The 22,973-nt window shown below is 45.8% G+C and overlaps 1 protein-coding gene and 1 long non-coding RNA gene across 5 annotated transcripts in view; one reads left to right on the plus strand and one right to left on the minus strand.

Annotated features, from left to right (window-relative positions):
• The window catches only part of UBE2E3 (ubiquitin conjugating enzyme E2 E3), a 106,953-nt gene that overhangs the window by 52,631 nt on the left and 31,349 nt on the right, over positions 1 to 22,973 (minus strand). Inside the window, exon 4 of one of the 4 annotated variants that reach the window (XM_083497394.1) lies at positions 11,698 to 11,951. The exons of the other annotated variants lie outside the window; for them this stretch is intronic. Coding sequence (XP_083353520.1) covers positions 11,840 to 11,951 — 112 coding nt within the window. The 3' untranslated portion in view covers positions 11,698 to 11,839. Of the gene's footprint in view, positions 1 to 11,697; positions 11,952 to 22,973 lie in introns of those variants that run through there. 4 annotated transcript variants of the gene reach the window in all.
• On the plus strand, positions 5,782 to 10,481 carry LOC310704414. Its single transcript, XR_014524773.1, has 2 exons — positions 5,782 to 8,719; positions 9,970 to 10,481. It is a non-coding gene; the product is annotated as an uncharacterized lncRNA (long non-coding RNA).

Raw genomic sequence — 22,973 nt, forward strand, 5'->3', positions numbered from 1 at the left:
CATTTTTCTATACATCCTCGGTATGGAAAAAGGTGTGTGATATTAATCTCCCAAGGATTCTGATTTATTTATGCCACATGTAAGTAAACAAACATTTACATAAGCCTTTAAAACAAACAGGTACAAGGAAGAAGCATTTCTTATTTCTTTCTCTGAGCCTCCAATTGTAGCATATCAATATAAGGAAAGCCCTTTTCGTTGCCAAATACAAAGTAATGCCATACGCAGAATATCACTTAAAAGTGACAGTGTATTTGCCTTTCTAAAGCTTGCAAAAAAAGAAGAAAGAAAAAAATGCCCCAGAAACCTGCAAACATCAGAACTGCAACAGGATAATATTTTGGATAGATAAAACAACATTTTCGAAAATGCAATCCTGCGTGTAAATGTGAGGTTATATATTCATTTGCGCAGAGTAACACTCACTCAAACAACTCGTTCAGTTGTGAAAGAATCCCAGTCGCGCCAGGAAACATCTGCTCCTGTGTAATAAAACTGACCAGAGCCAAGCAGTTTGAAGTGCTTGTTGTTGCCCAGATAGCAATCGGTTCGCAGCCAAACAACATACAATGAACTTGCCTGGAATTATGACCCTGACAATTACAGGCCACATAAGGCAATGAAAGGATCCCCCCCCTTGATTAAGGCCTGCGAGTACAAGATGAACAACATCTCACTACCACTGCGTAGATGAAAAGCTACTGAATGAGATCTGTCGCGGTTCCCCTGCTGCCTTTGTCTTCAGAAGAGATAAGTCTACCCAAAGTCTTTAATGGCTATTAGGCAAAAAGATAAAAACAAAACCTTTGTGCCCAGAGGTGGCAAGACTCTGGAGGACTAGATGCTAGGGACAGACGACAGCATAGCTGCCAGGTTCTGCCCAAATTGGAAGTGCCCGTCGCACGTGTGTGATGTCACACACACGGCACACACTTGTGATGCCATGTGGCAGGAGGGGGCCACAAGGCCCGCAGCATATGGGGCCCTGCCACAGCTACGGGAAGGCCTGACGAGGCCCAGTCCCTCCAGATTGGGGAGCCCCGTCCCAATATAGTTTGTGGGGCTGAGGTGTCCTCAGTCTCACAGAGTTGGCACCTATGGATGACAGGACTGCAGAGTTGAGGGAAGGAAAGTGGTGCCTTTGTGCACCACTATGAGCTTCCAAAGCCATCTGGGGAAAGGGCCAAAGCTCAACAGTAGAGCTCTGGCTTTTCATGCAGAAGACTGCATCCCCAGGCAGGGCTGGTGGTGAATTCTGGTCTGAAATCCTAGAGAGCCACTGCTAGTCAATGTCAACAATGCTGAGCTAATTGTACCTGTATAAGGCAGAGACATGGGTGGCGCTGTGGGTTAAACCACAGAGCCTAGGACTTGCTGATCAGAAGGTCGGCGGTTCGAATCCCAGTAACGGGGTGAGCTCCTGTTGCTTGGTCCCTGCTCCTGCCAACCTAGCAGTTCGAAAGCACGTCAAAGAGCAAGTAGATAAATAGGTACCACTCTGGTGGGAAGGTAAACGGCGTTTCCGTGCACTGCTCTGGTTTTGCCAGAAGCGGCCTAGTCTTGCTGGCCACATGACCCGGAAGTTGTACGCCGGCTCCCTCGGCCAATAAAGCGAGATGAGCGCCGCAACCCCAGAGTCGGCCACGACTGGACCTAATGGTCAGGGGTCCCTTTACCTTTAAGGCAGAGATACCCATGCTCTTATGGTGCTGCAAGGAAAATCGCTGGTGAGATAGGAATTGGGCTAATCCAACAAGACAATTCTGAGCGTCTTTCTGTACATACCTTTTGATTTTTTTAATTAAAAAAATCATACATGTTTTTTCTAGGAGGGGTGTATTATTTGGATCAGTATTAGAGGGGAATATTCAGCCTCTCTATGAGCATAGCTGCTGGATATGGGACAATTTGGATGAAATAGCAAAATGCAAAGAAGTATTCTCTGTTCCCAAGCAAGGGCTGGACTCGCAAGTTTTTATGCAATGCTTGGTCAGTCCAGAGGCTTCCTACTGCTTGTCTGTGTTAGAAACCTCTTGGCTCAGCTGTCTCAGGGGCAGGGTGAGTGGGCGTTATTCCTGGTTACGCCCCCCTCAGAATTCTGTGCCCCGGGACCACCGTCCCTCTGCCCACCACGCTACGCCACTGGCCAAGTAGCAGGCAAACCCATCAACACTACTGCTGCTATGGGAGCAATGAAGAGAGAGAGAGAAGGGGTCAGGGGAGAGCAGGAAGTGGGGCAGAGGGAAGGAGCGGTGGGTGCCGGTGGTCATGTCACAAAAATGAGAATGGGGAAGCAGCAGATGGTCTGGAGGCCACTGATCAGCCCATGGCAGTGCCCCCCTCAGACAGGCTCTCTGGTGTCCATGCACGCAGCCCAAACTGTGTATTCTTCTTGTGTACAGCTATATGCACGAAGCCTTTCCTGCTGCAGACTTTGCTCTGTGCATCCAGATGCTGGAGCAAGACTACCTCTGCTCCCAGCTCACTCCGTGGCCATAATTTCTGAGGAAGGGTAATTCTTTACATCTCTGTTACACTACAGCTTGAAGAGGGTTCTGGGGGTCTGGCCACACGCAAGAGGCTACGGTAGCTCTGAGGTTTCGTGAGACTCTTAATCACAGGGTTGTGGGTTCGAAACCTACATTGCGCAAAATGATTCCTGCATTGCAGGGGGTTGGACTAGATGAACGCTTGTGGTCCTTTCCAAGTCTGCAATTCTGATTTCAAAGCTCAGAGAAAGTGTAGTTCAACAAAGAGGTGTCTCTGCTCCAACATCTCTTACCTACTCAGAATGGTTATCCTTACATAAACAAGCCTGTGAGTCTAAGTTTCTGGGAAGAGGACAATTAGAATTTAAGAATAATGCTGGATGGAAGCAGGTGAAGAAGAAGAAGCAGAACAGCTAACTCGCCCTTAGAAGAGCAATAGAGATGTTTTATTGCCTCTGAGGAAAAGTGTGCCAACCGATTTAAATTACAAGGCAATAAAAAAAGTGAGAGAAATGAATTTTGCTCTTCGTTGTGCTCCTCCCTGAAGATCTCTTATTACCCTTACTCAGCAATGTCATAAAGAAGGGAAATGAAAACAACATGCAGGAAATAAACCGTTCTAACCATCTAACCCACTTCATAAATGGGATTTAACTAACAGCCGTGTTAATCATCACTTTTAAAAACAGGTTTTTTTCCTGCAAACGTGATGCCAAAGCCTTTGGAAAATATAATGAAACTTTTCAACACACTTAAACTAAAAGCACTAACTGCAGCTTGCCAGATAAACAACTAAACTGCAAGGATGTGTATGAGCACATGTCCAAAAGACCACCAAACTCCACTTTAAAGAAGTGGTTATTGTTCTCCATAATGCTTACATGAATGAGAGACTGAAAAGCAGACAGATAAGCAAGCAAAGTACCTTTCAGATTGCAAACGCTTTCCAGTCTGGTCACCTGCAGGTGATTTTTAAACACCATAGGTGACCACATGAATGGCTCTTTACAAATCCAAATTTAAAAAAACAACCCTAAAATAATAAACAAAGGAAGCAAATTTCCAAGAATTCACAAATATTGACATTCCCTAGTATAAAGGCAGCTTCTGATTGCATTTGCAACCTCTCCACTGAATGCCTGGAAGAGAATTTAAGAAACAGATATAGATGTAGATAAACAGATACACTTGCTGCTTCTTATCTGCTCTAAACCTTAGCACATGTGAAAGAAAACCCCAGCGTCGGAGGGGAGAGAAGGTCTCCTCTCAAATGCCCTGTGGTTTCAAAAATCCTCTTGTTGATTCTTACCATCTCTCAAACTCATTTCGAGTGAGAGGTTGGAGGGAGGGGACGTGTGGGGCTGGGCACCCTCCTTGCCAAAGGCCTAGAGTATCCTTTCCCTTGACGAGCAGATCTGTGCACACACCAGATCCGAAGTCCCTCAGAATAATAATAATAATTATTATTATTATTGTTATTCTACATTACCAAACGCCATGGAGCTTCCCACATGAGAAGTGTCTGTTCTGTTTGCCTTTGGAGCTCAGAGTGAACTATGGAGGTCTGCCTCTGGCAAGAGATGACCATGACCAAGTCTGCCGTTCTGTCATCCACTCTGTCACATCGATTGAGGTTGCTGCGCCAATGCACAGGGTGCAGGAGCAGAGTGACAACAGTTAAGGTGACACAACAGATGCTGGGGGAGGCGAATACCTGCACATCCCTGGCTTCAACTACAGCATTCCTTGGACAAGAAACTCGGAGCATGTGTATTTCCTGTTTTGGACTACAGTGGTACCTCAGGTTACATACGCTTCAGGTTACATATGCTTCAGGTTACAGACTCTGCTAACCCAGAAATAGTGCTTCAGGTTAAGAACTTTGCTTCAGGATGAGAACAGAAATCCTGCTCCGGCGGCGTGGCGTGGTGGCAGCGGGTGGCCCCATTAGCTAAAGTGGTGCTTCAGGTTAAGAACAGTTTCAGGTTAAGTACGGACCTCCAGAACAAATTAAGTTCTTAACCTGAGGTACCACTGTACCTGGATACCAACGACAGCTTTTATAAAAATGTAGCGCAGGGGTGGAGAGGCTCCAGGCCAGAGACTGAAGGCAGCCCTCCCAGCTTTTTGTTTGGCCCTCTGAAGCCCCCTCAAACAATGACTCCCAACTCCCAGGTCACACCCTCACCATCCCAGTTATGTGTGCTCTTCTAGTCTTAAAACTGTGCTAAACTCTTCTTCATCAAGGTGGAGGTGACTGTATGTTTGTGTACAGAAGCCTCCAGCTTTGAATGGCTGGAAGCACAGGTGCCATCTCGTGCCTAAGATTGTGGGTGCCCACAACGAAGGGCTTCAACTTTGCCCGTGGACTTTGCGGGTGGCCCAGCCCCCACAAATAAATAATTGTGGGTGTCAAAGCACCCACAGCCCCCTGGAGTTGGTTCCAGTGGCTGGAAGGTAGCCTACTCAAAGGCAAGAGGTATACGCTCTGTTGCTCCACCCACTTTGGCCTTTGGCCCCACCCACTGGCCTCCAGGCTGTAAAAGTGTTCCTCACCCCTGATGTGTAGAAAATACAGTGGTGCCCCGCAAGACGAATGCCTCGCAAGACGGAAAACTCGCTAGACGAAAGAGTTTTCCGTTTTGGAGGTGCTTCGCAAAACGAATCTCCTATGGGCTTGCTTCGCAAGACGACAATGTCTTGCGAGTTCTTGCTGGGTTTCCCCCCCCCCTTTTTCTAAGCCGCTAAGCCGCTTATCAGCTGATCCGATCAGCAGATAAGCTGCTAAAAGCCACTAATAGTGCTAATAGCGCTAATCCGTCAATGGGCTTGCTTCGCAAGACGAAAAAACCGCTAGACGAAGAGAATCACAGAACGGATTCTTTTCGTCTTGCGAGGCACCACTGTACATGGTACAACCCCATATGGAGCGTACCACTTCAGAGTGTGGGGGAAAACTGCATATATGAAGGCTTTCCCCTTCCAATTCGCACATCCCTGGAAGGATGCCCACAGGCTGGAAAATGTTTCTCTGCCCCTGATGTGGAGGAAATACATGGTACAATCCCATTAGGAGTGTACCACTTCAGTGTGTGTGGGAAAACTGCATATATGAAGGTTCCCCACGCCACCCCCCAAATTCATACATCTCTTCCTGTGGTGGAAATCTACCATGTCAACAAGTATGATATCCTTCTTCCGCACAAAAATGTAAAAGCATGGAGTTGGTTATCCCCCCTAAAAAAAAGTTGCCTTCCCAATAATGACCCCTTTTTACTGCACCCACCAAATTTTGATGCCAAAGGGGAGAGCTTTCAGCTCAGCCTTAACTAAAAGCAATTTTCAGTGTAATGTCGTACATTTATTCAGAAGCAAGTCCCACTTCAATCAGTGAGATTTACTGCCATGGAAAAAAGAGAGTTCAGGGTTGCAGCCTTAGACAACAATTGATGTTCAGATTCAGTGTGGTTTAACAGATGTGTTTCCAGGCTCAATGACATTTTAAAATATCTCAGGCTGAGTAGATATAGCAATATCATCAGGTTAATTTACTGTTCTTTCAAGCAAAGAAGCAAGTCTCATTGTCCGTTTCAGTACCAGCTAAATAAACTCTCCAGCAGGGTGGAGTGATTTAATTCCGTCATGATTGAAGACCCCAAGTTAAAAGGAGAAAAGGACTAACTCAAGTTGCTGCCCTAAATCAGTTTCCCCATTTTGTCATTCACGTGTTTCCTAAACAAGCAACATGCTAGTTGGTTGTAATAAATATTAAACCACATTGGTTTGCATCTAAACAGAGCCTTTATGCTGCCTAGGAGCATCGCCCAAAATATCTGACCACACAGCCAACATCTTTTTGCACTACAGAATCGTATCAAGGGAGCCAGTTGCGAAATTTCTGTTTAATAATGTCTGCGTGCTTACATGGATACTAAGCCAGTTCACAACTGTAACGGCAAAGGGTCACAGTCAATCGCAGAGTTAAGTACCACTAAGATACTGACATAAACGTGGCAAGCCTGTAATGAAACCCACAACAGCTACAAACCTGAATATATTTTTACTTGACCTATTGGTGAGTTTTGTGCTCCCTTAGGTTTTTGGTGTATGTTAAATGAACTGTTAATTGTTGAAGGGGTGGGTATAGTGTGAGGTTGCAGTGCTCTTCCTACTTTTTATTCTGTACTGTTATTCTACTACTGTATTTAGACATTTTTATGAGCACAGAAGTATTTGTGTAAAATGTGGTCTATATAAATTAACTGACTATGGCTACTATGACTATGAATCCTGCAATATGTATCCTTTTTTTTCCCATCCACTGAAGATCCTCACATAGTCAGTCACTGAAACGTTCCATGTTAACTTTCCTGAGCAGCGAAAGGGTACAAATTATGCCCCCGTAAAACCACTGTGCCCGCTCCTCGCTTAGCCTATAAGAAATCTACGTAATAAATGTTTAAACCCATCTTCTCAGTGAACTGTATACAATGTACAGAGAATACTCCTTCCTTCCCATTCCATAAGACATTAATTCCCTCATCTTTAAACATATGTAAACTAGTCACATTTCCACATTTCATCTAATGTTCTGTATCGCTCCTGGTCAGCCACCCTCCCTTTTATCTATTTTATAGACGGATACAGTATATGAGTTATGTTGTTAACTCAAGTTTTATCTTGTCCTAGAACCAGGAGTCGGCCAAAGCATTTTGTTGCCTGCACTGTTAAACTATACAACTTTTAGATGAAATCCAAAGGCAGCCCATGTTGAGTGATGTTTTTAATGTTTGATTTTTCATTATGCTTTTATAATTGTTGGAAGCCTCCCAGAGGGGCTGGAGCTACGGAGTCAGTTGGCAGGGTTATAAATTGTTGTTGTTGTTGTTGTTGTTGTTGTTAACAGCTCTGGCCTCCCAAGGAAGAGTACAGCCACAGGGCTCACTCCAGAGGATGCCCTCAGAATTTGGCGCCTGAGGCGATTCCCTCATTTTGCCTCATGGTTGGTCTGGCCTCTCTCTCACCAGGAGGGCCGCTTTAGGGAGATAATACTTGTCTAAAAAGAGGGCAATAAATAAGTAACTGTTTTCAGAGATCAAAACAACCAGTAAGTTGCAACCTTACACCTGGAAATAAGCCCCATGGAACTCATTGGGACTTACTTCTGAGCAGACATGCACAGACTGCACTGTCAAAATGTCACCGTTTTCTCTCACACTTGTCAATCTTTTCACTTCTTTGATGCCTAGCTCTGTTTCCCCCTCCCCTTGTCTCTCTCTCATCTCCCACTCCCACCCCAGCCCAGTGATTTTTCTTTTCTTTTCATATACCTTCACAGCTATACATAACATTAAATCAGATCGCGGCTTTAAGTGCAAATCTTTAAGCATTTCAAGCATGTAATAAATATTTAAAACAGACGCTAAAACAGGTGCGCTGTGCAATCATGCTTGGTTCCCCTCAGTCTCTCACAAATCCATAGCCTTCCCATTCCTCCCGCAAAAAAAGCAATTTCTCTCGCTGCCTCTTTCACATCTCTGCGGGGTGTGGGGGCAGCAGGAACCACAGAAAGCTCCTTTTTACTTTGCTGTTGGTTTTGAACATAACTTTCGAAAAGGAAGCACCAAAAGTACTGAGTCCATTTAAGCAGCAAGTACTATCAGAAAGCATCTTGGAAGAGCATTCTAAAAATGCTTAGATTTTGGGACAAAGGAAGCTCATTGCAAGAAGAGCAGGCGGAATTTGCCCCAAATGAATTTTGCCCTTCCACTTACTAGTTGTTCCTAGCACCCATGATTCAAAAATAGAGGTGAGGGAAAGGCACAATACATTATAGAGGAAGAAGAAGAAGAAGAAGAAGAAGAAGAAGAAGAAGAGGAGGAGGAGGAGGAGGAGGAGGAAGTTGTTGTTATGTTACAGGTTTTGGCCCAATGCATTGTAACAGTCCCCAAAACTCCCAGCTACTAAAAGCCCTTTCAGTCTTGTTAAGTTGTGGGTGAACATATCAGACGACACAGCGATTCTTCAAACAGCTCTTGTTTATTCAAAGGCCAGAACAGAACTGAACTGAAGGGTTCAGCCAGCCTGCTTATATAGAGCTCCAGAACAACGTAATTGTAACAACTTTCTGCAACTATCCAATCACTGAACGTCACTTTTGATCCCTTATTTGCATATGTGGACCTGAACTATCTACAGTATCACCCTGCTGGCCCAGGGTGAGAACTTCAGTATATAACAAGTCTAGTCACAGATGAACTGAGGTTGCTCACGGTTGTTCCTCAGTAGTGCGAGAAGTTGCTCAGCAGCGGCTTATTGTATTTTTCCATGTATAACACGCCCCCATGTATAAGACAACCCCTATTTTTGGGGACTCCAAATTAAGGAAATGGGGGGATATTGCCCAGAGTTATTGAGCTTGGGGGGGGATAGTGATAATCGCTCACCCACCTGACCAAAGCTGCCAATCGCACGCCTCGACAAAGCCGCCAATCGCCTGCCCAATTGCCGCAACAGCAGCCAATTGAAGCAGGCCTTGCCGCAGCCACCAATCGCCCACCCAATCGCTGCTGATAATCTCCTGCTCGCGGCTGCCACCAATTGCCAGTCCCCCCTCTGCACTATCCATGTATAAGATGACCCCCAGTTTTTAACATTTTCTTATAATAAGAAAAACTTATACACGGAAAAACACTGTAAGTTCTGAAGGCTGTGCCTCAGTTAAGAGGCTCGAAAAGAAGCAGGATAAGCTCAGCAGTGGCGGCACTGGTGAGGGCAATAGGGACACTTAAAAAGTATTCAGGGAGGCTATGAAGATGGGGTGGTAAAGGGTGTGGTCTGGGGGGGATCCTGAGGGCCAAATATAAAGGTCTAGGGGGCTGCATTTGGCCCTGGGACTGAGGTTCCCCACACCTGCTCTTATCCATTGGGTGAAACACAATTCTCCTTTGGGGATGATGTGGTGCCTTAAGTGCGAGGGGGTCTCACGGTCTGTAGCAAAAAGTCCTGCAGGGAAGAATTCAGAGTCCTGACTGCCTAGTTGGGTCCTCTAATGCCGGCAGAAACAACAGGTAGGCAAGCTGCACCGGCAGAGCCAGAACACGAAGCCAAAAAACAATGAAAACAAGCGAGCCTCAAGTTCTAGCAATGAACAGAATTCCATCCTTTTGTTTAAAAACACACAAACACTAAAAGGAGGGGGGATTTCTTGCCATGCGGGGGCATTAAAGATCAAACTGAAGGTAATGTTGTTGTTGTTGTTTGATTCAATTTCCCTGCAAACTTTAAAATATATGTACAGTGCTACCTTGGGTTAAGTACTTAATTCGTTCCAGAGTTCCGTTCTTAACCTGAAACTGTTCTTAACCTGAAGCACCACTTTAGCTAATGGGGCCTCCTGCTGCTGCCACGCTGCCAGAGCACAATTTCTGTTCTCATCCTGAGGCAGAGTTCTTAACCTGAGGTACTACTTCTGGGTTAGCGGAGTCTGTAACCTGAAGCGTATGTAACCTGAAGTGTATGTAACCCGAGGTACCCCTATATATCATGCCTCCAGAGCTTTTCTTTTGCAGAGCAGCAATGGCAAGTGCAACTACCCTTCCTCTTTAAGAAAAAATGGAATCAAGGCAGCCAAGGGAGCGGGGAGAGAGAAGGAAGAGCTGTGTTTATGCCGCTTGTAATCCAAGATGGACTGGTGGCCTTCAGTTGCCTTCGGTCTCTAAGGAGAGATACCAGCTGCCTCATTTCTTCCAAACCCTGCTAATAATGGCTGGGCCAAGCAATTCCAACAGAGAGGAGGAAACAGAGCTGCCCTTCTATCAGAAGAAAAAAAGAGTTTAAAAGACCCACTTTGAAACAAGGACAATAATAGCTGTGTAATCTAGTCTTCTCTGTTTTGCTTTGATTTTCCGCCTCCCTTTTTGGAAATGCACCTTTTCTTTTCTTTTCTTCACCTTAAGCAGAGGAATGCTCATTTCACCTCAAGGAGGAAAACTTAAGCAGTAGGGGCCATATAGCTATCAGGTTCATAGGAAGCTGCCCCATATCAGGGGTCAGGCAAGGTGCCATCGCCAGCTGCCCAATCTCCTCACTGCTTGACAAGACAGCACAAGACGACAAGCCGTTGCATGCAGGGAACCTTTAAGTAGTCACTTGGCAAATGGTCGCTTGTAAGAAAGGTCAAAGTCAAGTCAGCTGCAGTATCTCACCCACCCACCCCCGGACAGCCAGCAAAGAAGGAAAGTTAGGGGAGGGGAATTCTCCCAGGCACCCGGCAGCACAACTATGACTAATAATTCCTGACGTATCACCATTCTCACATACAAACCTGCCTGGGTTTTGGGTAGAGAGTCTGCATTCGCTGTTAAGGCAGTGTCTGGTGAGCAGGTGTTAACAAGTACAGGTGTACAGGTGCAGGTGTAACACTAAACCATGGCTAAAATAGAGCACTACTGCAACACACTCCACGTGGGGTTACCTTTGAAGGTGACCTGGAAACTACAACTAATCCAGAATGAGGCAGCTAGACTGGCGACTGGGAGTGGCCACTGAGACCATATAACACCGGTTCTGAAAGACCTACATTGGCTCCCAGTACGTTTCCAAGCACAATTCAAAGTGTTGGTGCTGACCTTTAAACCTTAAATGGCCTCAGCCCTGTAAACTTGAAGGAGCGTCTCCACCCCCATCGTTCAGCTTGGACACAGGTCCAGCTCCGAGGGCCTTCTGGTGGTTCCCTCACTACGAGAAGTGAAATTACAGGGAACTAGGCAGAGGGCCTTCTCGGTAGTGGCGCCTGCCCTGTGGAACGCCATCCCATCAGATGTCAAGGAAATAACCGACTATCTGACTTTCAGAAGACATCTGAAGGCAGTCCTGTTTAGGGAAGTTTTTAATGTTTGATGTTTTATCGCGTTTTTAAGATTCTGTTGGGAGCCGCCCAGAGTGGCTAGGGAAACCCAGCCAAATGGGTGGGGTATAAATAACAAATTATTATAAGGAAAGGGAGGTGGGACCATGCAAGATAAGGGAAGGAAGCAAAGGGAGTCTGGAATAACCCATTTGCAAACAATCGTTTGCAGGGAGTCAGCATTAAGCCGGCACCATGTAACAATGGAAAATATGTGCCTGTCACTATTCACAGTGTGAAGACCATTTAACAACAGATGCACATGGACCACAGAATTTTTTTTTACATTCATACACCATGTGTGGGAGGCATTTATTTCCTTTTTTTACAGCAATAATGAATGAAAAGGGTCACAATCTGAGCCTTTCAACTTCCCTCGCTGCTAACGGCTGCATTACTTACACAAGGCTAACAGCGCTGCCCACTCTTCCTTCTCCTTTCCTCAGGAGTTTCTGACATCTGAGTTACTACCCTTCTCAACTTTTAAGCCCTTCAGGCGACAAAAAAGAAACTGCTGTCTACACTTTAGTTTTACAGTTCCATTAAAGGGTGACCTGCAAACAAAAAAGAAGAAAATCATGGGACTTTAGTATCAAGTGCTGAATGAGTATGAAAAGCAGTCAGTCCACTATGAAGGTGAAAATTCAGCTATTTGTTCCCTACAATGAAATGAATGTTTTTTGCTGATACCGTTGACCACAGCATCCTCCTGGAGCATCTCAAAGAGGTGAAGGTAGGCAGCCTTGTGCTTCAGCTGTTTCACTCCTCCCTCCAGGGCCACTTCAAGAAAGTAGTTATGGAAGTCTACTGCTTAACACCATTGGAATTGTCTGATGGTGTCCCACAGGGTTCCAGCTTGTCCTCCATCCTATTTAACATGTGAAGCTCCTGGGAACTGTCATCAGGAGATCTGGAGTGAAGTGTCATCAACATGCAGATGCCACCCAGCTCCATCTGAAACAGGAGAGGTAGTTCAGGGGTTAATAGTTTGGTGCCTGCAGGCTGTGATAAGCTGGATGTAGATTAAAAAAAAACCCTGAATCTGAATCCTAAAAAGACAGGGGCATTATGTGCTCCAAGTTCTCACATCCAGAAGGTGTAAAGATGGCCTGTGTCCTGTTGGGAACTCCCATCTCCCTGGAAAGAGCAGGTTCACAACTTGGGGAGTGCTGCTTGTTTCAATTTTGTCCCTGGAGATTCAGGTTGACAGACCTGAAGTCTTTTTCTAGTGCTGGCTGGTTCATCTATTATGGTACTTTGGGGACAAAGATGGCTTGGCCACAGAATCCCATGCTCTGGTAGCTTCCAGACTGAATTATTGCAATGTGCTTGACATGGGACTACCCTTGAAGATGACTCAGAAACTTCAACTTGTCCAAAATTCAGCTGCCAGAATTCTGGCCGCGGTTTTCTTTAGAACACATATAACTCCTGTTTTGTTTTGGGTTTTTTTAAAAAAGCTTAAGTGTTTAAAAGCCCTAAATGGCTCAGTCCCCGAATATCTGAAATAGTGCATCCTTCCTTACAATATTTCTAGTGCAGATAGAATAACAGTGCAATTTGTAAACATAGATTCATTAATGTCTTCATTATTGTGGCGCTAAAGGTTCACCCCTTTGGATTTTTTAGCACATAAGAAGTGCTTATTCAGAGGCTAAATATCAGACACACATTTTCAATTACCATTTTTGTGTCTGTTTGCTGCCATTTCCCCCCCTCAAAGTCCTGCTTCAATTCCACTTTTAAAAAAGGTTCTCCACCCTAGAATGAGCTAGCCTGCACAGGACCCCAGAGTTATGTCGCTTATATGCAGGAATGAGTCCCCAAGTCATCCTGCTGCCCCAACTTGTGTGGAGCATTTAAATGGGAAGTGGAGTTTATGCGTAAAAATGCTTAAAACCCCTCCATCCTCTTCTTCGTGATGAAGGGGGCATGTTTGCAGGCATAATCTCACATTAACTTTCTATAGTTTCTGAGGGATTTGTTATTGTTCCCTGCTGAGTGGAGTGTGTACATGTTTATAAAACAGTGCATATATATGTGTGTGTATATACATACATATACATGCATCTAAAAAATGAATTTCAACAGGAAATATATCCTCCCAATGGGATATATAAAAGTGTGTACATATATGTGTGTTTATATATATTTTCATTCTCCCCTTAATAGGAAAAAAGGGAATAAAATACAGCATTTTCAAAATCCAACACAAAGTTTCTTTATGGCCTTAACTACTCAACAGGCAGTCAAACATATTCCTAGCAGACATAAAACACACTTGGAAGGGAAAGGGAAGGAAAGAAATATACAAAGTTCCTGGCAGAAATGGTTCCAAAGGACAAGTTCTAAGTATTTATACACGCTCTGTGAAGAAATTGTAGTTATCATGCCCATGGCAAATTTGCACGGCTTTATATAGACTCTCATCTTCCAAAGAGCTGATGTGGGTCCCAGGGGAGAGACATTCAGGTTAATCTCCTTGCCCATTTGGTCAAACACCGGGGCCACAGGCTAGTTTTAATTAACTGCCAGTGGAAACGCACACCCCTCCAAAAATATAAATCAACCAGCACTGCTTCCTCCCTGTGAAAAAAAAATTGGGAATTCAGAGTTTCCATTTGGCCAAAGCCAAATTTGTAAACGGGAAAACTTAATGCTTTTCCATGGGCCAATTTAACTCTGAATATGCTAATGGGTGTTTTATTCAGCTGCCATCCACTGCACCATTCAAACCACAGGGGTGCCTAACCTGTGGCCTTCTTCAGTGTTTCCCAAACACTGCTTTTGGGCTACAGTTCCCATCATCCCTGACCACTGGTCTTGCTAGCTAGGGATGAAGGGAGTTGTAGTCCCAAAACAGCTGCAGACCCAAGTTTGGGAATCCCTGCTCTAGATTTTCCTGGACTACATTTCCCATCATCCCTGACCACTGGCCATGATGGATGGTACTGATGGGACTTAAAGTCCAACAGCTTATGTGGGGCCACTGGTTCCCCATCTAGAAATCGAATCAAAACAGTTCTATTCCACGGTTTATTGTTGTTTATATTTTGAATTAGATATATAGAGGGGCACCAAAATCTTTTAAGTGTTTAGGGCCTCTTAATCCAGCCCCGAGTTGCCAATACACATTTCTCCTACTGTATTTGAAATCTTGGGCAATAGGTAGCTAGCAAATTGGATGCCCAACTGCACTGCGATGGGCAGAAGGATCTGTGGCTGCCTTTTGCACTTCACTTTCTTATTAGTGTCAACATTTTGCTTTTTTCCCCTTTGCAGCACACATAACACCCTTTATCTCTCCCCTTTTCGACCCCCCTGCGGTTTAACGGATAAGGCCCTCATTTGTCAGCACTCAACGGTAACAAATGCATCACAGGGAATAGCTGTGGCATGTAGGATGTGGCCATCTGCCATTGCAACAGGAGGGCAACGTGCTTCCCCATCTTTTCGTCCGGGGACTTCTAAATCATGCAAACTGCCTTGCCACGTGCGGCTGCAGATGGATGGGGGCTATTAAGCTGGGGCTCCCCCAAAACGCAACATGCCCACATTTATCAAGCAGCCAAGAATGCAGAGGCTGGAAGAGAAGTGGTAGCATTTCCACAACGCTTGTGAAGTTCAGTCAAACGGAACCACAATTAATGGAGTGTAACTATGACACAAGTCGACATGTGGGACTCAGCAGAGCAGGGTCTATGGGAAGGCGGGTCCCTCCAGAGGCATTCGCTGCTTTCCACAATGCAAAGCAAGACCGGTTGGGTGGAGCGCAAGTGTAAAAAGCATTCTTCAAATGAGAAATTACAGGCAGAGGGAACCGCTTTAATCATTTCGACTTTGAGGGGTGGCAAGGTGGTGGAATTGCAGTAATTTTCCAAGATGAATGCAAGAGGACCGGATCCTGTTTATCCCCATAGGCAACAACTTCCCCCTCCCCCCCCCAAAAAAACACAACACCCCAAAATAACCTACACTAAATGACCAAGTGCTACAACTGCAGCAGGAGACAATTCGGCAAGACAACATAAAATTCTTAGGCGCAGGGTTGGTTTGCATTTGAAACATTTTCAAAATATTGTTTTAGCTGGGCGTAATAGACCACTGTAAGATCTGACACACAGCAAACACAGAGCTTCAATTAAGCAGCTGGCAGGCAGCCAGGCACAGATAAAAAGGCCCAGCCTGTCGCTCGCTAGACAATATATATGGCTATTTTGGCAGTCCAAATTGAATGTGATAATTGAGCCATGACGTATTAAAAAGACACATGCTTTCGGAGGGAAGTGTTCTGGAGCTCTCAAAAACTAGATGGCACTTTTCAAACCAAGGCGCGGCGGGACTGAAAAAGGATGCTGAAATCATGATGCAATTCAGCTGGCCGTGTTTCAGTCTCCCAAAGCTACTCTTCATCTAAACAACAAAAACTGGGACTTGGCTGCCGGCGTGTGTGTGATGCAGAGATGGAAAACCTCAGCTTTTCTGCCTCTCTATCTGAACCCTCACAACTCCCCCTCACAAAGACTCCCCCTCCTTCACTGACACAGATTCATACATCAGTGTTTTTGACTATACAGTGGTACCTCGGGATGTGAACAGGATCCACTCCGGAGCCCCGTTCACATCCTGAATGGAACATCTGCGTGTGCGGGTCATGTTTTGCCGCTTCCGCACATGCACGTGATGTCATTTTGAGTGTCTGCGCATGCGCGAGCGGCGAAACTTGGAAGTAACGCACTCCATTACTTCCGAGTTACCGCGGAGCGCAACCCAAAAGAGCTCAACCTGAAGCACATTCAACCCGAGGTATGACTGTACAGCGGTACCTCGGGTTACAGACGCTTCAGGTTACATACGCCTCAGGTTACAGACTCTGCTAACCCAGAAATATTACTTTGGGTTAAGAACTTTGCTTCAGGATGAGAACAGAAATCGTGCATCAGCGGCACAGCGACAGCAGGAGGCCCCATTAGCTAAAGTGGTGCTTCAGGTTAAGAACAGTTTCAGGTTAAGAACGGACCTCCAGAACGAATTAAGTTCTTAACCCGAGGTACCATTGTACTTAAGTTTACTTTCATTTGTCTGGAATGGACACTGAGAGGTGTGTGGGAAGAAACTAGCCTGCTGTGTAAAGGTAACAAGTATATTCCTTGTTCTTCCCAACTTTGCTTCTGGCCCGGTCCATGCGGCCCTCGGAACAGTGTTCGAAATTAGCCAGGCGCCAGGCACATTTTGCAGCTGGCTGTTGGCCACTTGCGACCAAGTGAAGATGCGTGGGCGCCAGGTTGGCACCTGACATCTCTACCACCTGGAGGTGCATGCCTGGGGATCCTTGAATCTTGACCGTTTTCACACACTAATACCCCGTCCTGTAGAATTCTATCTGTTATATTTCATCTGCACAATCGGAATGAATTTCAGGAACCAAAACGCTTTTTCTGTGCAGCCTGAGAAGGAGCGGTGAAAAATGATATAGCTAACTGTTGTCGCTTGTCTTCGCTTGCCCCACTGAGCCCTCACAACTCCCCCTCACAGTTGTGAAGAATATTCTTATGTTGTGAATGGCCTGTGTCGCCATTACAAAACAGAGGTAGGAATAGGCTAATATATGTGTGGACTGTTCATGGATATGGTGACTTTTCTTCTTCAAGTTCTCAGGAGCTCTAAACCTAGTTCAAGGTTGTCCTCTGAACTAGTCAGATGTTTAACTGATAATCAATCACAGTCAGTCCATCATTTAAAAAAATGAGAATTGCCCCCCAAATAGCAACTAGACATTCCGTTTTGGCAACTTTAAGCTTGGCTTAAGGAGCCATTGGGACGCGGGTGGCGCTGTGGGTTAAACCACAGAGCCTAGGACTTGCCGATCAGAAGGTCGGCGGTTCGAATCCCCGTGACGGGGTGAGCTCCTGTTGCTCGGTCCCTGCTCCTGCCAACCTAGCAGTTCAAAAGCACATCAAAGTGCAAGTAGATAAATAGGTACCACTCCGGCAGGAAGGTAAACGGTGTTTCCATGCGCTACTCTAGTTCCCCAGAAGCGGCTTAGTCATGCTGGGCACATGACCTGGAAGCTGTACGCTGGCTCCCTCGGCCAATAAAGCGAGATGAGCGCCGCAACCCCAGAGTCGTCCGTGACTGGACCTAATGGTCAGGGATCCCTTTACCTTTACCTTTAAGGAGCCATTTGGCAACTAGCTTATATATCTGAGTTTCTAACCGTGGAAGGTTCCTCAGAAAGGAAAGCAGCCCTGGCTCCCCAGCCCTGGAATCACCTGAGCTCCTCACAGAATAAGGGCTTAGGATTCTTCATGGCTGGCTTAGCTGCGCTCATAAGGAAACCACATTCCCACATGCACTCTATTTATTTTGAGGATTCACCTTAAAACAACACAGCGGCTTGCACAGAGAATACATATATCACCAAAGTCGACGTTGAGAAAACAGATGCAAAACACCACCTGGCTTTTATTTGGTATGCTGTCCTGGCAGAGCACCGCCGTCTCCCTGCGTGGTTTTCATTAAATAATGCAAGGATACAATAATGAAGAAATGCGCTAGAAAAACACAGGGCTTTTGAGTTAACACCAAACAGTTACGCAAAGACTCTGCGTTGCTGCCATTAGTCAAATTTGTCTGCCGAGATGGATGAGTTTCCTTCTGGAATAAGAAGTGTGGGAGAGGCTGGCGCTCACATCCCAATAGGCAATTTATTAAAAAAAATAGGCTATAAAAGGACAGTGTGTTAGCTATGGGAAAGTAACAGTGAGTGCGAGGGGTGAATAATTCTGTGAATCAAGAAGGAGCAAAGCAACCATGTAAGAATATAAGAAAAGCCAGGGGGGTTTTGAGCAGGAACTGAGTTCTTTTACCTTTTTCAAAGTTCTTTTTTGGGGGGGTCCGGGGCGCGGAGGACTGGAATACACCCAATGCCTGAGCCAAAAATCCACCTATATCTGTAATCAATAAAAGTTGTGGCCATTTCTAATCCAGATCATTGTCTGCTTGAGTTTATTCATCACAGCTTACATTTAGCCACTGCAAGGGGTGTGGGCCCACAATAAGCAAGCAAGCAAACAAGGAAACTTTGTGGTGAGTTCCCCCACCTTTTTGTCCAGGAAAAAAAAAAGCCCTGAGAAAAGCCCTGAGGCATCAGGCAGAAGGTCCATCTGATACAACACTCTAGTGGCTAACCAGATGCCCACCAGAAAGACCTGCAAACAACAGCCTTCTGCTCACATGCGATGGCCCAGAAACTGACATTGACAGGCAATACTGCCTGGGACACCAGAGGCAGAAGATGGCTATTATGGCTAAGAGCCATCAAGGGGCCAGCTGATGCCATGAAGCCACCAAACCACGGGGCAACTACACTGGCTCAACTGACTGCTCCGATGTGTTGTGGGCATGCAGGACAGCCTCTTCACGCAGCCCGCCCTCTTCCAGAAAAGGTGCCAAAGGTGTCTGTGATCTGTCGCAGCGTTCAAATGACATTTCAAAATGCCAGGCTGCCTGGGCGCCATATCGTCCGAAACAGTCACAGACCGTTTTTTTCCATGTGTGGCCACACTGAGACCATGACCCTGCAAACAAGGTGGGGGCCTTCAATTAAAATTTGCTAAAAGGCTAGAATAAAAATACCAGTTTAGCTCTTGAAACTATGTCTAACAGCACTGTCCCAAAAACATATTGCTCATCTGCTGCCATGTATATCTTCCGCCAACAATAAGCGCAGGGATGAACATTTCCGTTGAAAGGCTGCATTCTTCAGGATGATAGCTTTTGTGTCCTGTTCCTCATGCTATCTGGGGCTGCTGGGAGTTGTAATTCAAACCACCGGGAGGGCACCAGGTTGGCAAAGGCTAGTGTAGGCATCCCTGAGTTACAAAGGTATCAGACGGGTCCCCATGTTCCTAACATGGTGCTGCCACATTTGCACAAACCTGATTATTTTCTGCAAGGATTAAACAAAGACTGGATAGCTCAGCAGGTTAGAGCTTGATGCTCATAACACCAAGGTTGCAGGTTCAATCCCTGAATGGGATGGCTGCATATTCCTGAATTGCAAGGGTTGGGCTACATGATCGTCGGGGTCCCTTCCGACTCTGCAATTCTATTATTCTATGACATACACACAAATGCATGTTCAGGAAAGCACACCTGTTGATAAGGAGGCCATCGGCCTGTGATGCTTTCTAAGATTAACGTCACTAAACTGGAACAGCTAACAACATATGGAAGCACAAAGCAGCAGCACGCAGAGAAACCATGGCAAAGCTATTTATTTTCTTGGCATCTGAGTCCACACGAGGTTGCTAAAAAACACAAATACACAAAGCAGTGTCTTCCACTGTCAGCAAAGGACAAAGGCATCCCAATCCAAACACTGGGGCCAGGCTAAAGCGCAGCTCAGAGGGGAGGGGAAATTTTATTTCTGCGTGTCATTCCTTGGTCTCCCCAAGGAAACGGCAAGCTCAGAACTGCTGGAATTTAAACAACAGCTGGGGGAAGAGGTAGGGCGGAGGACACCTTCAAATCGGGACGTGGAAACTGAAGCAACTGCATCCAGGGTGCACAACATTAGCGGGAAAGGGCCGAGATTTTATTAGGAATTTGTGGAAGCGAAAACAAGGGCTTAATAGGAACCAGGAAGCATACGACTTACAGATGATAATAATTTGAATTCCTCTCCTCTCCAGACAGAGACTCTAAAGTTGGTGAAGGGTGTGTTCATTCTCGCAGTGAGGGGTCTTCCCGAAAGAGCACCGGGGGAATGGCACACTTTCCGCAGAACACTAGGAACGAAAGCGTGGCTGCAAAAAAAGCTGTGTGGCTGCAAAAGAGCTGCGCAGCTGCTGTGAGAGGACGGAGAGCTGGGAAAGGCTGCTGACATTATTGCCTATTTGCGTCTTGCCCTTGCTGTGCCACTTCCGCTTCGCCGCTGGAACACTCCCAGTCAATATTTCAGCCCATTCAGAACGGGAGCGGCAAGCGCTTCGCTTGGCATCCCTTCCTTCTCCAGAAACAGTTGTGAGTGCTAACCAGTTTTAGAAACTCAGGCGTATAAGCTAGGCGCCAAATGGCTCCTTGAACCAGGGTTGCGGTCACCAAAACGATACGCCTGCTTGCTGTTTTGGGGTTCAAACATCGTACTTTTCGGTACGTCTTTTTGTTTCCTGAAATTCCCTCTGATGGTGCAGATAAAATATAACGGATGGAGTTCTACGGGATGTGTTGCTAGTGTGTGAAAACAGTCAAATCCGAGGTTCCACAGGCATGCATCTCCAGATGGTGGAGACATCTTGGATCACAGAATTTTAGAGTTGCTAGGGATCCTGAGGATCATTTGGTCCAACCCCCTGCAAAGCAGCTGTCCCACGTGGGGATTGAACCTGCAACCTTGGTATTATCAGCACCATATTCTGAGCTATCCAGCGGTCTGCTATCCATCCTGGCGCCCAGTCATCTTCACTTGGTCACAGGAGGCAAATTTCAAACGCTGGTGCTAACGCAACTGCTAGGAAGTGGGATCTCTTACACGGTTTCATCTGTAGACAACAGACTGCCCATTCATTTGCAAACTCTTGCGGAAAAGAAATAAGGGGTTTCAACTGACCGGCACTTAACTAACAGGGCTGAGGACAAATGAAGGTGCGGGACTCTTGAAGAGATGACCTCTCAGCAGGCTGCATAGGCTGACTTCTTTTTCCCTGTTCAGAACTTGGCGAAAAAGCAATGATTTCTTTCTCTTAAGAGTAAAAAGAAAAAAGAAAAAGCCAAGGACCACATTTCCTTCTGGGCAATGTCCCAAAGGCCAGATGAGCAGGACCAGGAGGGAAGTGAGTGTAGCAATAAAAATTGTTAGGCTGGTTTCCACAGAGTCTCACACACTCTAACCTCCATACAGGCAAGCAAGAGGCGTTATCAAAGTTCAAGGGCACATTCTAGTCAGGTAAAAACTCTCAAGGAGGATGTGAAGTTAAGGTGGGTAAAGGGAAATGGCTGAAGACGGAATGTGGCCTAGGGAGAGTCCCCAAGAACCAGACAGATAGTCCTGGAAGGCTCCTGGACCTAAAATTCATATATATGTTATCCTATTATACAGATAGGGAAGACTGAGGCTCAGAGATGAGCAAAGCCAGTTAGCCAATCAAATATCTGAGAATTCTTCAGTTCAAAGGCAAAGTGAGTCAATTCTGGCTCTACAGGTGAAATAGCAAAATATTATAATCGAGTGCACTGTTCATTCTTTGCATGCTCTGCTGTGCTGTTTCTGCCCCTTTCCACTGCCCTCCAGTCATCCACTCTAGGTCTGCCCAGAGAAGCAAGCCACTATATCTCTCCCTCTCAGATTCCCCTCCCGGTTTTACAAGGTAATAAAATTGGTCCACCTTACAGAGTTCTCAAACCTTCTATCCCAGAGCCCACTTGACTTAGGCAAAAATTACTGAGGTGCACCAGTCCAAATATGGTAGTCAGGTGCAAGGCGCAGTCACATGCCAGTGGCTGGCATCGTTTTCTACTGAAACCTAACCCGCCTCTGGAAGTCGCTAAATTCTTTGCTATGGCACTTTCCTTTTGGCAAGGCGCTCAGCTTTTGCAGAGTACAAATATTGGCTCTGGGGGTTTTGTGACTCAGCCTCCCCGTTTTAGGCAGAATTCGATGACTCAGAGTCACTCAGCGGAGAAAGCTTTTCGCTGCGCAATTCCCCTCAACGTGTGTCTCAACGTATTTTTACCCCTCTCCTGTAATTTCTTCTCCCGTTCTTCTTTCGTACCTGACTTACACACACTCACACAGCAAAATTGCCAGTTTATTTCATCCCCGGTCCTTTTCTGTTCACTTCTTCCTCCTATAACCAGTTTCTTCTCTTATCCCCTCCCTTTCTCTTCCTTCCTTATTTATATAGTAACATCCGCTTACCACTTTTTCCTCTCTGTTTCTGACTTCCTCAACACCAGCTTTGCAAGGAGCTGCTGGTGTTGGCATTGGCCCAACCAAAATGCTATGGCGATGGCATAATTAGCGCACAGGGCAGGCTGTGGCACAGAGGCCTACCTGAAAGTGGTCCAAGGCCTATAGGCAATGTCCTGGCACACTGCACGAGTAAAAATGCGGTAAAGATTATATAGTGCTAATTGCGCGCAAGGCCTCTTCCCAGCGCTAAAGTGCTATAACAATAAAGCATTATTTCTGAGTCCATCTGCCTCCCCCTTGCCTAATGCTCAGCCTGTCTGCGAACGCGTTTGTCAGCCGCTGCCGTAAAAAATGATTATGTAAGACTACTGCTATTACTGCAAATTCAACATCTATTTTGGCTTAAATATAACTTAACAGCTAGAGAAACAAGGCACTGCATCAGCCTAATTCTGCATTACAATTCTGCCTTAAGGTGATACAAGTAAACTGCAATCCTTTAATGCTTTAATATCAAACATTTTCCAACCTTCTGCCGACTGAAACAGCATGAAGCATAAACAATTTAAGGCAGGAGTCTTCCCTCCCTCTCTCTTTGGTTAGGTATACACCCACGTTCTCTACTTTTGACATAAAACCCTAGTCTTTTTTCAATGGAGTT

This window comes from Podarcis liolepis (assembly GCF_965112155.1).
Source record: "Podarcis liolepis genome assembly, chromosome: 1".
NCBI lineage: Eukaryota > Metazoa > Chordata > Lepidosauria > Squamata > Lacertidae > Podarcis > Podarcis liolepis.